The 16,205-nt window shown below is 36.3% G+C and overlaps 1 protein-coding gene across 4 annotated transcripts in view; it reads left to right on the top strand.

Annotated features, from left to right (window-relative positions):
• The first annotated feature begins 276 nt into the window (after nt 1-276).
• PSIP1 (PC4 and SRSF1 interacting protein 1) overlaps nt 277-16,205 on the top strand; it is a 41,012-nt gene continuing 25,083 nt past the window's right edge. For all 4 annotated transcript variants that reach the window (XM_022573762.2, XM_022573764.3, XM_022573767.3 and 1 more), the window contains exons 1-3: nt 277-425; nt 3,604-3,680; nt 15,359-15,497. In XM_022573762.2, the coding sequence (XP_022429470.1) occupies nt 354-425; nt 3,604-3,680; nt 15,359-15,497 (288 nt within the window). In that variant the 5' untranslated portion in view covers nt 277-353. The remainder of the gene's footprint in view (nt 426-3,603; nt 3,681-15,358; nt 15,498-16,205) is intronic.

The following is a 16,205-nucleotide window of genomic DNA, read 5'->3' on the forward strand; positions in this document are numbered from 1 at the left end:
CGTCGAGCGGTGGACCTTGCGAAGCCTGGAGGGCTAGCTCTCGGGCTGCGGAGGCCGCGCACTCGCGCGGGAGGAGCGGGAGGCGGCTCTCCCCTCACTCTCCCACCCCTCCCCACCCCCTCCCCCTCCTCCTCCCCTTCCCCCGTCCCTCCCTTACGGCCCCTCCCTTCGGGTTTCTGAGCTTTAACCGCCCTCCATGCTCTCCCTCGCAGGCGCGTCGGAACACCCCGAGGCATCCTCCCCCTCCCGCCGCCGCGGGAGCCTCGGCTGCAATCCGCCTTCCCGCATCCCCTCGCAGTCCGCACCGTCACACCTCCTCCCTGTGCTCGGACCCCCGGCCTCGCCCCCGAAACATGACTCGCGATTTCAAACCTGGGGACCTCATCTTCGCCAAGATGAAAGGTTACCCTCATTGGCCAGCTCGAGTAAGTGATTTTTAGCCTTCGCATTTAGCGGTGCTACATTCCTCAGAGGCCTACTTCCTATACCCTTTTCTCTTAATTTTTTTTTCTCGTGTCCTTTCTCTCCCTCGCTTTCACTTAGTCTCATTTGTAACCTACCTTTTATTTTAGTTTTTTGCCCACTAATCTTCCATGTAATTTAAAAATTCAGGTGTTTATACATACTTAGGTATTTTCCTGTGGTTTGTTTTTGACAGACTTTGGCAGGTTTTCTTAATATGAAATATTTCAAGGTGATGCCATTAGTGTTCCATTGTAGGTGAAAATAATCAAGTATGGATTTTGTGTTTAAAAATTAAGGGAACAGGCATTTTCTTAACTTTGAGTAAAATGCAAAATACCAGTGAAATCTATGCCAACTATTGGGTGTTGAAGAGTTCTACGTGATTAAATTAACATAGGTATTCTTTCCTGTTTTATGGTTGATGAGACCTTCTGGATTGACTTGTTTAATACGATAGAGGACTGGATATTCTTGAAAATTTTACAATAAGGTAGCATCACGGAACGTCTAGAAAGTTTATTTTCACGTTTTTATTGGTGAAGTTTGCCTTATGACCTTGAAGAAGTTGTTTTACCTCTTTGTTTCCCACAGGCAAAAGGAGGCGTAGACCCATATTCCTGGGTTCACATGTAGTGCAGAGAGGTGATTAAGGACTGAGGGTTTTTTGTAACATTTAGGAATTGAGACTATCTAAAATATCTAAGTACAATTTTCAGAAAAAGATCTTTTAGGTTATGGTAGGACTCAGGTTCTAAGGTAGTGATAGAACCTAGCAAATGTTGAGCTCGATTAGATTAGTAAGCTCAAGGTTCTTCTTAAATACAAACATGAGATAGTCTAAAGTTGTAATTTCCACTAATTTACTCTTCATTGAGGACTGTATTTCTTAAAGATAATTAAATCCTGTAGTTTTAATTATGTCAGTTGGGAGGAAGAGTAACCATTGGTTACAGAGAATCATGGAGTGAGTTGCTGAGTGCTATCCAAGTATAAAATATTCACTGTTTCTTAATTTTTCCCATCCAGCTCTTTACAGACTCAGGTTTACTGGTTTCCTTCCCCAGCCTGGAAAGATTTTTTTTTTCCCTAGTCTATTAAATCTACCTTTTCAGTGGAGTCTTATTGAAACAATCCTTAATCATAATTCGTCTGTATATTTGATACTTTATTTACTTTGTGATAACCTTTTATTTTAACTCTTATGTGCATTCTTTGACCTCCAGGTAGTTTGTAAGCTTTTCCAGAGAAATAGATACAAACTGAATTTCCTTATTACACACCCTCCCAATCCTTAGTACATAAATCATACGCTAAAAAACACCTTACTTCATGTTTAAGTAAAGAGCATAGGGAAACTGAGCAGGTTTAAGGCCCCTGCAAAATACTTTTTTGTGGTTTTAGCATCATTTATTTTGAGGTGTTATAAAATCCGAGCACATGAGGTACATCTTTATTCAGATTTCTATGTGACAGTGCAGTTAAAAACCAAGTGAAAATGTTTTAAAAATTATCTACTCCTCTAAATCATCTTCCCTACATGCTTCAGTCTGTTAGGTGACTAAGAATGCTAATAAAAGCAAACCTAGAGTAGCCTTAGGAGGACCAGAGTATTTTCTTTCTTTCTTTAATAAATTCTATATTTAACATTTTAATTTGGATTGAAATGGGAAATTTTAGTCTCTTTCCTTTTCCCCTTTTTTTCTTAGAAGCAGTTGAACTTAGTTTTGATATTGTCTGTGTCTAAGAATTATGTTCCTTTTTCTATCTTCTCTCCAATCTTATGAATTCTAAGTCTTTGCTTTAGAGAGTTTAAATATGTATTTAAGGTCTCAGCTGTGAAGGTGACAATCATTGTTCCAGTTTTGATTTTAATGCTTTCTGTCTGTGTATCCCAGGCTTCATTACTTTTTAATCTTGCACAGTCTTGTAATCCTGTACCAGTAGTAATTGTTTTTAAAGTCAACTTAAAAAAATTGCCTAGCATTTATTCAACTCTTTAGGTGCTAGATATTTGCATAAACTTTTAAAGCTGTTTGCTGGCAGAAAGCATATGAGCTGAGGTGACAAATATATCCCTTATCTTAAGGCCTCTAAGGATTTTCACAATTTAACAATTTGTCACAAAGCCGAAAAGACAGTATAATCTTCATATAGGTGGGGAAGTTAAGTTCCCAAGGGTGTTGGGTGCTAACGATTCTTATTGATGTCTGAAACCTTCAGATTGCCAACATCACCCTCATGGTCTTTTCTTAAACATGATAATGCATGTGGAGCATCATAGGTCTGCTGGTGGTCTGTACCCTTCTTAATAGTCAGCTGATTTTTTAAATTAAAATGTCTTTGAAATTATGAAAGTTCTGAAATAGAAATATTATTATGAAGTTTAAATAAATAAATAATGAAGTAGAAATGTTAAATTCTGGCCAGATACTACTGCCTGATGGCCTTAACTCTGGTAAGCGAAAGTATCAAGTATTACAGATGTGTTAGACGTAACAGTACCTGATACTTTCTTCCTTACTTAATTAGAAGTATTAAGGTATTAAAAGAGAAATGAAAAAGGAACAGGTAACCTCATGTGATTCAGCCATGTAGGTCTAAGATCTTTTCAGAATATGTGTTTCAGACTTGGAGAAATACTGTTTTAAACTTGTTAATGTCTCCTATATTTGGATAGCCTCCCTGTGGAAATAGAATTTAAAATTTTTGAATAGGTTCAGACTCTCTTATCTGGAATTCTTAGGGCCAGATGTGTTTAAAAATTCAGAACTTCGGGATTTTAGAAAGGTAATGATGGTACATATGCCATATATCTTGCTCCTAGTAGGGTCTGGGATGGCACATGGTAATCTAACACGATATTTCTGTGGAGAAGCATCACTAGAAATGCTAGGTGGATAAAAGAAATGATGGAATAGCTTCAGTGTCAATCCAGGTTTTGCTACCAAATGAGTTTTGAGAGAAATAATTGGTTTTCAGAGCTTCTTGGGTTTCAGAACTGGAGGTAAGGGATTGTGGACCTGTAGAACTGATCCATTTTATAGCAGATCCCTTTTGGATGTCCTCTTTTCAGTTTATTCTGATGTGTTTAGGTGCGTATGATTTAAAAGATTTTAATTTTTCTGATCTTTTTTTTAGGTAGATGAAGTTCCTGATGGAGCTGTAAAACCACCCACAAACAAACTACCCATTTTCTTTTTTGGAACTCACGAGACGTAAGTCCTTTTAGCTCTAAAAGCAAATCAGAGTTAATCTAGCACGTTCATTGGGCATATAATGAAAAACAAGTAGAGATTAATTCAGAGAGAAAATAAAGTAACAGGAGATGTTAAAATCATCTTTGAACTTGGAAAAAAATCTTCAAGTTTCCTTTTAAAATTTATTTTTATGGTAGAAAAATTAGACACTGTAGATTGAACTTTTATTGAAATGGATGTCCTTAATAATAAAAGAAAGATGTACGTTGGTCCTCTCATCAATCAGAAGAATAACTGATGGATGAAAATATGTAAGGGAAGTTTTAACAAGGCATTCAGTATTCATATTTAGTATAATTAGTGCTTTTCATGACAGCCTGGCACCCTATTTTAGGCTTTGATTTTAGCCACACAAATGGTGTATTGTGGGAAAGGTGAGAAGAAATCTGGATAGTTCCTTCTGTGTGTATTTATATGGTCCTGAGAGCCGCTGTTACTGCTCTGCTGCCCCTGGTGGATTTGTGGGCAGAGAACTGATTTGGTGAAGCAAATTAATTTTTCAAAAATTGCAAAAAAAAAAAAATTTCCAATAGAATATTGAACTGTTACTTCTGGGTACAGAGGATTACTCCAGGGGCTATCTCATTAGTTTTGAAAAATAATATGTGCCTGTATTTTAATAGCCTTACAAGTTGTATATAACCTCGTTGATTTTGAACTTTAAGTTTAGAATTTGCAATAATTTTGGTAAAGTAGAGTTGTTTACCTGGGATCAGGTGAACTAAAACTGGTGATACTCTAATTAGAATTATGTATTCCTTAGAATGTGTACAGTGGCAACATTGGTTTAATGTTGCTTAGCTACTGTATGAACTTTCACATAATTTTAAGAAATAGTTTTATTAATATGTACTTTACATCATAAAGTTCACTTGTTAAAGTATATAATTCAGTGGATTTTAGTATATTTATTTCCATAACCATTAGCAGTCACTCTTCATTCCCTCCCCCTCCAGCCCAGGATACCCACTAGTTCACTGTCTATTTTTTCCAATTCTGGACACTTCATATTAATTAATTATTTTTGTTGTGTTGGGTCTTCGTTTCTGCGCAAGGGCTTTCTCTAGTTGTGGCAAGCGGGGGCCACCCTTCATCGCGGTGCGCAGGCCTCTCACTATCGCGGCCTCTTTTTGCGGAGCACAGGCTCCAGACGCGCAGGCTCAGTAGTTGTGGCTCACGGGCCTAGTTGCCCCATTCATATTAATGATATCGTACAATGCCACGTAATTATCTGCTTTAAAATATAGTTTTGAGTCCAGAATTGTATTGGCCTTCACCGTAATTACTTTGAGTTGGATCCAGGTATATTCTCTGAATATAAAAATTCAATTTGTAAAAAAATGATGAGTTTCTGATTCTCTGGGATAATCTGTTTAAAACTCTTCCATAAATTTAATAGAGAAAGGTATCTTTCAATGAAAAACTGTGTACTCTCTATTTGAGTAGGGGTTTTCAAAGTGTGGTACCAGGTCAAGGTGCATCCCACACGGGAACAGCACATGGGAACTTCAGATAGTAGGTATGCAAATTCTTGGACCTTACTTGAACCAGAAGCTGAGGTTTGGGGCCCAGCAGTCTGTTCTAACTAGCCTTTCTGGTGCCTGTGAAGTTTGGGAACACTTTATCAGAGTAAAGTGAGTAGACGTTCCCTAGAATTTTTATGTATGCTTATAGTACCATAGAACACATAGTTAATTTTTATGCTAAATTTAGAAGAATGATCATCCCTTCCCCAACATTTAAAAATGAGGATTTTTATGTTGTAAATATCTGTGAATTATACATCAGAACAGACTATACCAAATAATTAAATTTTCATAAGCATTGTTTGGTTAATAACAAAACAGTGGTATTAAGTGGTTAATGAAGACAGTGAATTACTAATATTCAAGAATTAGAATATATTCAGGAAATTAAAGTATAACTTTAAAATTAAGCTAATGGGGCTTCCCTGGTGGCACAGTGGTTAAGAATCCGCCTGCCAATGCAGGGGACACGGGTTCGAGCCCTGGTCTGGGAAGATCCCACATGCCACGGAACAGCTAAGTCCGTGAGCCACAACTACTGAGCTTGTGCTCTAGAGCCGGCGCTCCGCGACAAGGGAGGCCACCGCAATGAGAAGCCGGTGCACCGCAGCAAAGAGTAGCCCCTGCTCGCCTCAACTAGAGAAAAACCCGGGTGCAGCAACAGAGACCCAGTGCAGCCAAAAATAAAAAATAAATAAATTAAAAAAAAAATTAAGCTAATGATAGTAAATTTTCACTTCAAAATGCACTTGTAATTTTTGTGCCTTAGTGATCTCATAAGTACACCATTACCTTTGGAAAGGCGGTGCTGTTGTATCTATTGGTCTGGTGACTTAACTTTTTGGTATTTAAGGTTGATTTTTAGAAACTGGATCTCACTGATTATTTGCCTTTCCCCTCCCTCAAAAGTTGGGAGGGCAGTTATGTGAACCTTTCAGTTTGGAATTTGTTTAAATGGGAGTTTTTTCTAATAGCCTGTAGTTAGGGAGATGGGAAAGGAAGAACATAGAAGAAGAAATGGCAATTTAGAAAACTGTACTTATTCATAGCTTATTTATAGATTAAGTTTTTTAATTGTTAATTTGGAGCAGAATCCTTTTGTAATTGCATTCTTTTCCTGACTTGCAACCATCTGACTTTTCATAGTGTTTTATACCTTTCACAGTAAATTCATCCAGCCAAGTTTTGAATATTAGATAACAATGAGCCCTTACGTATACCAAACGTGATGGTCTACTAGGTATCTTAAAACTAATATATTCAAAACAGATTCTTAGTAAATGAGACAAGGATGCAGTGCTTTGCTGGAGGCAAAAATCGTGGTGTCATCCTTGATTTCCTATTACAGTCTTTTCCCTTCCGCCCCACATCTAGTCAGTCAGCAAGTCTTGTTCTTTTCCTTTAATGTGCATTCTGATCTTTTTTCCATCTCTTCTCCTACCACTTAAGTTCATACTGCAGTTAGTTTTAGAAATAGTGTCCTACTCCTATCTTTTTTTTTTAAATAAATTTATTTATTTATTTTTGGCTGCATTGGGTCTTTGTTGCTGTGCGCGGGCATTCTCTAGTTGCGGCGAGTGGGGGCGACTCTTCATTGTGGTGTGCGGGCTTCTCATTGCAGTGGCTTCTCTCGTTGGCGGAGCACGGGCTCTAGGCACGCAGCCTTCAGTAGCTGTGGCGTGCGGGCTTCTGTAGTTGTGGCTTGCGGGCTCTAGAGCGCAGGCTCAGTAGTTGTGGTGCACGGGCTTAGTTGCTCCACGGCATGTGGGATCTTCCCGGGGCAGGGCTCAAACCCATGTCCCCTGCGTTGGCAGGCAGATTCTTAACCACTGCGCCACCAGGGAAACCCCCTAATCCTATCTTGGTCTCAGTTTTCACTCTTAATGTATAGTCAAAGTGAACTTGATATTCCAGTCAGATCATGTCATTTCTCTGTCCAAAACCCGTCAATGGCTGCCTTATTACAGACAAAACTCCCAAGTTTTGTCGACAAATGCTATTTATGAGACCCTATATGAACTAGTCTGTGTTTACCTTTCCAACCTCATCACATTTTTTCACTGTTACACAAATATATTTCATCTTGTCTGAAGTCCTTCTTGGCTGTTTTCTCTGTTGGGAAAGGTATGTCTTCAGATTTTCAGTCATTTAGATCTTAGCTCAAATCCTCCTTTTTATGCTTTTTCTCCATTGCACTGATGACTGAAATATTTTTCTTTTCCTTCACCCACAAGTGAAAAGCTTGGAGAGCAGGTACCTTGTCTATCTTGTTTGTCATCATTTGCTTAAGTGCCTGGCACATAGTAGCTGTTAAATAAATGTTTGGTGAGAGATTGACAGCTTTATGACCTAGATAAAATCATTTATGGATTATGAATTTGCTGTCCATTAGCTAGCATTTGTATAGTTTTTAAGACAACTGATCGTAAGGCTGCCTTTGAATCCTGCCATATATCTGCTGTATGACCTGCTGTATGGCAGGTTACCTAGCCTTGTGTCCTTCCCTTCCTTACTTGTAAAATGGGAATGATAAAATACTCAACCTCAGAATTTGAGGTGCAAACAAGATACTACATGAAAGATGCTCAGAACAGTGCTTGGCATGTATTAAACACTAAGCATATGTCAGCTATTAATAGTTAAAGGTAATGTTGCATATTATTTTTTCACGACTAATACTTGTGTTTATTAAATTGTTTGCAGTGCAGTTTGAGTTTTGCTGACTAATTACCATTGCTAATTGAGGGAATACTCTCATCTAAGGTCTGTTTATTTCTCTAAAGTCAGAAAATCTTAAATGAAGATGGTGTTTTTGCCGCTTTTATCTCCTTACTGCTCTTGTCTTAATTCAAAGATGTTAGATGCACAGTTCTAGGAACCTTAAAAATATCCATCACAGGCTGTTTCAAAACCTGCCTACTGTACAGTTTTAGGAGTGAAGGTGAATGGGGGAGGTACTGCTTGTTGGTCGGTTTTTTGTATAACCTGTCCACAAGAAAGGAATAAAGAAATGAATCATAAGGATAGGATTTTATTTTCTTCTACACTAGTTTTTCTATAGTTTCTGTACTACAGACATCGCTGTATGTGTTGGTGAGGGGCTTGTACGGTTTCTCATGAGCCTTATATAATGAGAGGAACTGTTTTTTCATCTCTATACTGTCAGGTTCATGGCACATAGTAGATGTATCAGTTGTCTGTTGCATCATCTTCTATTATAAAATAGAGTGTGCTGTTATGAAATCTGGTTTAAAACAGTATGTTTCCTATTTTGTGATTTAATAATAATAGAGAAATGAAACAGCAAGTTAGAATCAATGTTTTAAAAGGTAGTCGTTTCTGTATTATAATATGACTTGGCAACAGTTAAATGAGTTTTGAGCTTCATGTCTTTAGCTCTGATAAGCATTCGCATGCCATTTTTTATATGCAACTTTGGTTTGCTTTAAAGGAAAGGTTCTAGGTGTGTGATAACTGAGTTTTGTGAGACATATATGTGTATGTTTTCATGGGTATGTACATTGTTTCCAAAAAGTGACTTTAGAGAGAGAACTGCTTTTCTGTTTACTTACATTCTGTGAAAATTGGGATACACAGGAACACACTTACGGTCTTCAGGCATACGCCACGTAGGAAACACACTTGCAGGCTTTAAGTTGCTTCACAATTATAACATTAGTACTGTAGTTAATGATTTGCTATTTTCTTAGGACATTTTACATGAGCTTTGATCCTTGTGGGCTTTAACATTGGTATTTGGAATGAGTTCATACGGATAGGGATATAACATCAATAGTTTATTAGTAGATATTTCAAAGACTATATTACAGTGGTTATAGGAAACCCTGAAACCTTTTTAAGGGAACATTGTACAGAGTGGAGGCTATGCTGTTTAATAGCTAGATAACCTTGCCTGCATCAGTTAATCTTTCTGGCCTTCAGTTTTCTAATCTTTAAAAGGAGGATCTTGGTGATACCTAAGTGTTCCTTTCAGCTCTGGAATTTGGTGGGTAATATACTTTGAATTAATGTATATCTTTTCATTGTAAAAATTTTAAAAACAATGTTAAAAGAGTTCTCTACAAAGGAAACAGTCATTTTTACTACTATTTTTTAGAAACAACCCCTAAACCTGTTACTGTCTTAGTATATTTTCTTTGAGATTTATATGTCATTTAAAAATGGAATGCTTTGGAGAATGAATCAGAGCCACAGCCACATAAGGTTGTGCCCTTGGGACTAGTGCTGGCTGTTTAAAAACTAATCTGAGACCTGTGTACCAAACCTGTGGGATTGCATCCCTGGGGAGGATTCTTTGTGTGTGTATGTGTTTTCTTCTTTTTTTAATTGAAATGTAATTGATATATATTGTATAAGTTTAAGGTGTGTTGATTTTGATACATTTATATATTGCAGTATTACCACCATGATTTGATACATTTATATATTGCAATATGATTACCTGCCACCATAGCATTAGCTAACATTTCCATTAGGTCCCTTAATTAGTCATTTCTTTTTTTGTGGTGACAACATGAGAGGATTCTTTTTTCATCCACCATAGTTTTTTGAGTCTCATTAAGGAGCTCTGTAGTCTTGAGCATATCATTTGAGCCAGCAGTTCTACTTAGAATTTATTAGGAAGATACGTGAAAAGATTGAGCAATACATTATTTACTGTAGCTGCATTTTATAATAGAAAATTTGATACAGAAAATGGTCCAACAATAGATAAATTTTGGGAAAGCTATTCAATGAAATAGTATTTAGCTGTTAAGTAATTGTTGACATGAATAGATGTTCATTATAATTTGAGAAAGTATGTATGGATGAGTATGTATCATATCCATTAAAATGACATGTTTATATCTGTATATATGCAACAAACAAGTGGGTGAAAACAGTGGCTATCTGTAGTTGGTAAAGTTCTGGATCATTTTTGTTTTCTTTGATGGGATGTGGTATTCACTGAAAAATATTTTAACAGCTTTATTGAGATGTAATTCATATCCCAAACAATTAATCCAGTTAAAACGTACAATTCAGTAGATCTTAGTATATCCAGAGAGTAGTGTAGACATTAGCACAGTTTTAGAACATCTCCATCACCCCAAAAACAGACCCTGTACGCATTAGCAGATACTTTGCATTTCTCCCTTCTCCCTCCTGTCTTGCCATACGGAACCACTAATCACTGCCTGTTCTGAGCATTTCATATAAATTGAACTATACAATATGAGGTCTTTAATGACCTTTTTTTCTTTTAACTTAGCATAATGTTTTTGATTTTGTTTGCGGTACGCGGGACTCTCACTGCTGTGGCCTCTCCCGCCGCGGAGCACAGGCTCCAGACGCGCAGGCCCAGCGGCCACAGCTCACAGGCCCAGCCGCTCTGCGGCACGTGGGATCCTCCCGGACTGGGGCACGAACCTGTGTTCCCTGCATCGGCAGGCGGACCCTCAACCACTGCGCCACCAGGGAAGCCCTAGCATAATGTTTTAAAGGTTCATCTATATTTTGTAGCATGTACTTTGTCTTTACAGTATTGCCAAATATTCCATTGTATTGGTCTGTATTTATCCATTCGTCAGTTGATGTTTGGATTGTTTCTACTTTGGACAAATATAAATAATGCTGCTATGAACATTTGTGAGCAAGTTTTTGTGTGGACATGTCTTTTCTGTAGGAGTGGAATTCCTGGGTCACATGGTAACTGTGTTTAATCTTTTGAGGAATTGCCAGGCTTTTTTGTTTGTTTGTTTTTTGGTTTTTTTGTTGGCTTTGCTAGCTCTTTGTTGCAGGACGTGGGATCTTTAATTGTGGCATGTGGGATCTAGTTCCCTGACCAAGGATCAAACCCAGGCCCCCTGCATTGGGAGTGTGGAGTCTTAGCCACTGGACCACCAGGGAAGTCCCTGCAAGACTTTTCAAATCAGCTATGCACCATTTTATATTTCTGTTAGCTATGTGTGAAGATTCTAATTTCTCTATATCTTTGCCAAGACTTGTTATTGTCTTTTTTATTACAACTATCCTATTGGGTGTGAAGGTAGTATCTTATTCTGGTTTTGATTTACATTTCACTGATAGCTAATGACACTCAGCATCTTTACATGTGTGAATTTTTTTTTTTTTTGCGGTACGCGGGCCTCTCACTGTTGTGGCCTCTCACGTTGCGGAGCACAGGCTCCGGACGTGCAGGCTCAGCGGCCATGGCTCATGTGCCCAGCTGCTCTGTGGCATGTGGGATCTTCCCGGACTGGGGCACGAACCCGTGTCCCCTGCATCGGCAGGCAGACTCTCAACCACTGCGCCACCAGGGAAGCCCATGTGTGAATATTTTTTTAACCATCTATATATAACATGAATTATTTAGATTTGCAAAGGTCTTCTCTCAGTTGGAATGGCATAGTTATTTAATTTTTGGTATATCGATAAACATGTAAATTTAAGTATGACTTATAATATGAACATAATAGTAAAATAATAGAAAGTAGTGCTTGAAAACCTGACTGGAGGAGGAGCAGGGAGAGAAGTTTTTTAAAACCTATTCTGCAAAATTAAGAATAAAGGTTAACCAAGTGTAATAAAAATGTATATGTAAAACAAGGTGGTATAAGACCAAATATAAGTGACTACACTATGTGAATAGAATTCTCTGTTAAGACCTTTTGATTGGATTAATCCTATTAAACTACCTGTGTCATATTTTCTGAGACAAGGCTCAAACAAGTCACGGCCAGGTAACAATGTAATGTCACAAAGAAAGCAAGAATGGGACCATTGCTGTCTGATAAAAGTAGAATTTAAAGTCAAAGCATGAAGAGGAGAGAAGGATACAGGCATTCCTTAGCTTTGCATAGTTCTAGTATGTTTAAATTTTGGTCACCATGGTTTAGGTAAACAGCGCCAGTCCCCGCAACAATGTTTCAAATTTCACTTACTCTGGAATACTAACTGTAACTATGTAGACTACAAAATTTGTTGCTAGTTCTTCAGTCCACAAATCAAGATGTAAATAACAGATGCATAGCATGTCACTTTTTTTTGAAGTTTCTTGGTGATTGGTCAGTGTGCATCTGTTTCTCACTTCAAGCATATATAGCACAATGTGTAGTAGTGTTGTTGCCTCTTTGTCTTTCAATGATATACCCACCCAGGTTACATTTAAAGAAAAAACAAGATGGGGAATCGGCCAACAAAGAAACTGATAATGCCAGAAGTGAAATTTGAATTGAATGTAAATGCAGTTATAGAATAAATAGCCTTGTGAATAATAACCTTGTGAATGTAGATGTGCTGTATATAGGGAGACTAGATACACAGCCAGAGCAGCTTAGGGAAGGCAAGCTTATCAACATAAATGAGGCAAGTGGTTGTAATAAAAAGGATGAAGATCTCTCAGAGGAAGTGACACCAACAAAAAGCATTAAAGATATGCCATAACATTGAAAATATAAAAGACAAAATGTTAGAAACTGATCAGATTTAGAAAGGAGTATGACACATTGCCTTAGGCATAGAAAATATGCTTACTCCGTGTCATAAGTTATGTGATCAGAAGGGGCAAGCACTGTTAAAACTATTCTTAAGTTTTTTACAAAGACATGAAACACTTTAATCTCAATGTTTCTAATGTTTTAAATTACAGTGTACTAAATAATTAGTATTAGTTTTACTATATTTAAAATTTCCTTACACACTGTCAGTAATAGTGCATTTAGTGTTTTGACAATTTTTGAAGGTTTTGGAACAATTGTAATTTTTTCCATTGTTCAGTAAGATTGCCTTGCACAGTCAATTTTGTGTTCTCTCATTGTCATACAAAGTGAGGACTGCCTATTTTGGGGAAAGAAAAATTATATAAATTGAACTGTCAAACCTTTATATGCTAAATAACATCATGGTAGAATCAGTTTTCTCTTTTGAATACCTTTTTGGTTTAGAATCATATCTAAAAATGACCCATGTTTGAGGTTTTAAGACATTTTTCTGCAATTTTATTAAGTATTTAAGGTCCCTTCCACTTCTTCAAGTTCCTGATGCCACCAGTTTTGGACCCTTTGGGGATTTTGAACTATAAATTAGGGTACTGGCTCACTTTCTTCTATATTGTTGTTTAGTATCCAACTTTCTTAGTCTTCCCAGCTTTCAAACCTGTTGATAATGTCCCTTGTCATCTTTAGCCTTATGAGTTATGGGGTTTTAGGAGAGAGAATTGCTTTGCTCTAACTAGAAGTATGTTTTATTTTTGATGGTGTTTTTAACTCGAGTCATCTACTTGGAATTTGAAGCTGATTATGCAGGAGGAATTGCTTTACTGTTTTAACTAAATGTGTTAAATTTTCTAATTTTAGATTATGGGTAGGAATGAATGATGCCTAGTAAAAGTCTGAATTTCTAGATCAAATGAGATAGTGATGATTTAAATGTGCCTTAACTGACGTGCAGTTAAAATACATGGATACTTTTAGTATTTATAAATTGCAGAATTTAAATAATAAAGCTGACTTATATGCATTTGATTATATTTAAGTAGAGCCCTAAGTCTCTTTTTTATTGAAATTTTATCTTAAAGCCTTTTAAAATATTCTAAACTGGAATGTGAGCTATAGTCATTAGGTCCCTAATTCTTAAAGAATTTCAGCAGATACGGAATTTGAGATAGATAATTAGTAATTAATAATCTTAAATTGTAGCATATTTTAGAGGAAATGAGTAGTAATTTGATTTTCCTCTTGCTTTGGAGAATACATATATATCAGCCATTATAGCAAAAAACTGGTACATTCTCTGCATCTACCTTTATAGGATTGACAGACTTCTACAGAACTGACTGACATAGGGAGATATATAATGGGGCTGTTTTGGGGATTATATCTAAATATATATGTATATATACACACAAAAAAATAGTTGTTATCATTCACGGGTTCCATATTTATTAATTTGTCTGCTCACTAAAATGTATTTATAATCCCAAATCAATACCTGTGGTGCCTTCATGGTCATGTCTGTGTGTGAAATGGCAAAAAATTTGAGTAACTTGATGCACCCATTCCTAGCTGAGGCTGAACCAAGGCCATGCTTTACCTTGTTTCAGCTCTCATATTGTAAACAAGTGTCCTTTTTGCAGTCTGTGTAGTGCCACGGCTTTTGTATTTTTGTGCTTTTTCTTGGTCATTTTGCCATTTATAATAGCACCCAAATGTAGTACATGAAGTGCCATTTGGTGTTCCTAAGTGCAAGAAGCCTGTGCTTTGCCTTATGGAGAAAATATGTGTTATGTAAGCTGTTGGCTGTTGAGTTCAGTGTTAATGAATTACCAGTGTATATTAAATAAGGTGTCTTTAAACAGAAACACATAAAACAATGTTATGTACTGATTGGTTGAAAAATGTTGTGACCAGAGGAACCTACCCTGTATTTACCCTGGAGCAGTGGTACAATATTCCTTAATTCAGTGTTCATGGACATTATAGAATATAATTACCATGAATACAAGAATTGACTCTAATATATATGTGTGTGTGTATATATATATATGAATGAACAAAACAGTTACAACATCTGATTCCCTCATTGAATAAAGTAAAAGTCTTAACATACTTATTTTCTAAAAATCTACATGTATGTGTATACAAATATTAAAACATACATATACCTTATTGACAATGTTTTGAGTTGTATATTCCAAACTACTTTGTAGTAAAACTATATTTAGAATGCATTTAAATGTATAGATTAATGCAGTCTTGTGACACTCTTTTTCATTTTTATGCATTTTTATAGTAAAATCTGTAAAATTATAGCAAAATTTACCATTTTACCATTTTTAAGTGTGCAGTTTAGTGGCATTCAGTACATTGACATTGTCGTGCAATTTGTGTGTTTTTTTTTCAATTAGGATTATGGATCTAGGAGTTTGTGACTGAATTTAATAAAAGCATTTGGAATTAAATATTATTTGTGACTACCTTTAATTTATGTATGATTTTTAATGCGTTTTAGATTAAGAATTTTTGATAATTGCGTTCATAGGGTAGTGCTATTTAATCACTTATATTTGAGATTGCTTTACACTCACATTTCCCCCCCCTCCTGTTTTAGTGCTTTTTTAGGCCCAAAGGACATATTTCCTTACTCAGAAAATAAGGAAAAGTACGGCAAACCAAATAAACGAAAAGGCTTTAATGAAGGTTTATGGGAGATAGATAACAATCCGAAAGTGAAATTTTCAAGTCAACAGGTGCGTCATATTACGTAAAATTTAGTTTAGTATTATTTACTCAGTTTTGGAGATAATCACTATTCTAGCTACAGGAAAATGATTGAAGAGCCTTATAAATTTCAGATTAAATTGTTCTTATTTGTGAGGTTGAACCTTGGACTTTTGTATCTAGATAACTGATGAAATTCTTGCCTTCGTGGTCAAATAGATCTCAGAAAACTGGGAAACACTCAGTTATTTAAATCCTGATTGAGGGTTTATTTAATGTATTGAATTTAAAGTCACATGTACTGTTTCCTTAAATTCAGGTTTAATAACTTGAAGGGTGTGTTTTTTTCTCATTTTAATTTCTAAATCCATAAAATTTATTAGAATATGAACTTCATGTGGGTTAAATTAAATATGTGACAAAAATACTTATAGCACTATGCAAATTATACTTATTTTTGGTTTCTAGAAGAGCAGCCTTTAAACTTTTTTTATTCTGTGTGTGTGTGTGTGTGTGTGTGTCTCCAGACTTGAATTAGTAAAAACTAGGATGAGTATGAGTAAACCTAAAGAAGGAAATAACACACTGAAAATTTTGCAGCTTTCTACCTTTAAATCTATATAATTTTTAGTTCTTTGCATGTACCATGCTTTTTTCTCGTGTTTGAGAACTCTTCAGATGCTGTTCTGTCTGGAACATTGAAATCTTTCATTGATGTTCCAGGGCTGCATTAGATG

Source organism: Delphinapterus leucas, chromosome 6 (genome assembly GCF_059928025.1).
Source record: "Delphinapterus leucas isolate spDelLeu-1000000601 "Yukka" chromosome 6, BTC_Dleu_Yukka2, whole genome shotgun sequence".
Lineage (NCBI taxonomy): Eukaryota > Metazoa > Chordata > Mammalia > Artiodactyla > Monodontidae > Delphinapterus > Delphinapterus leucas.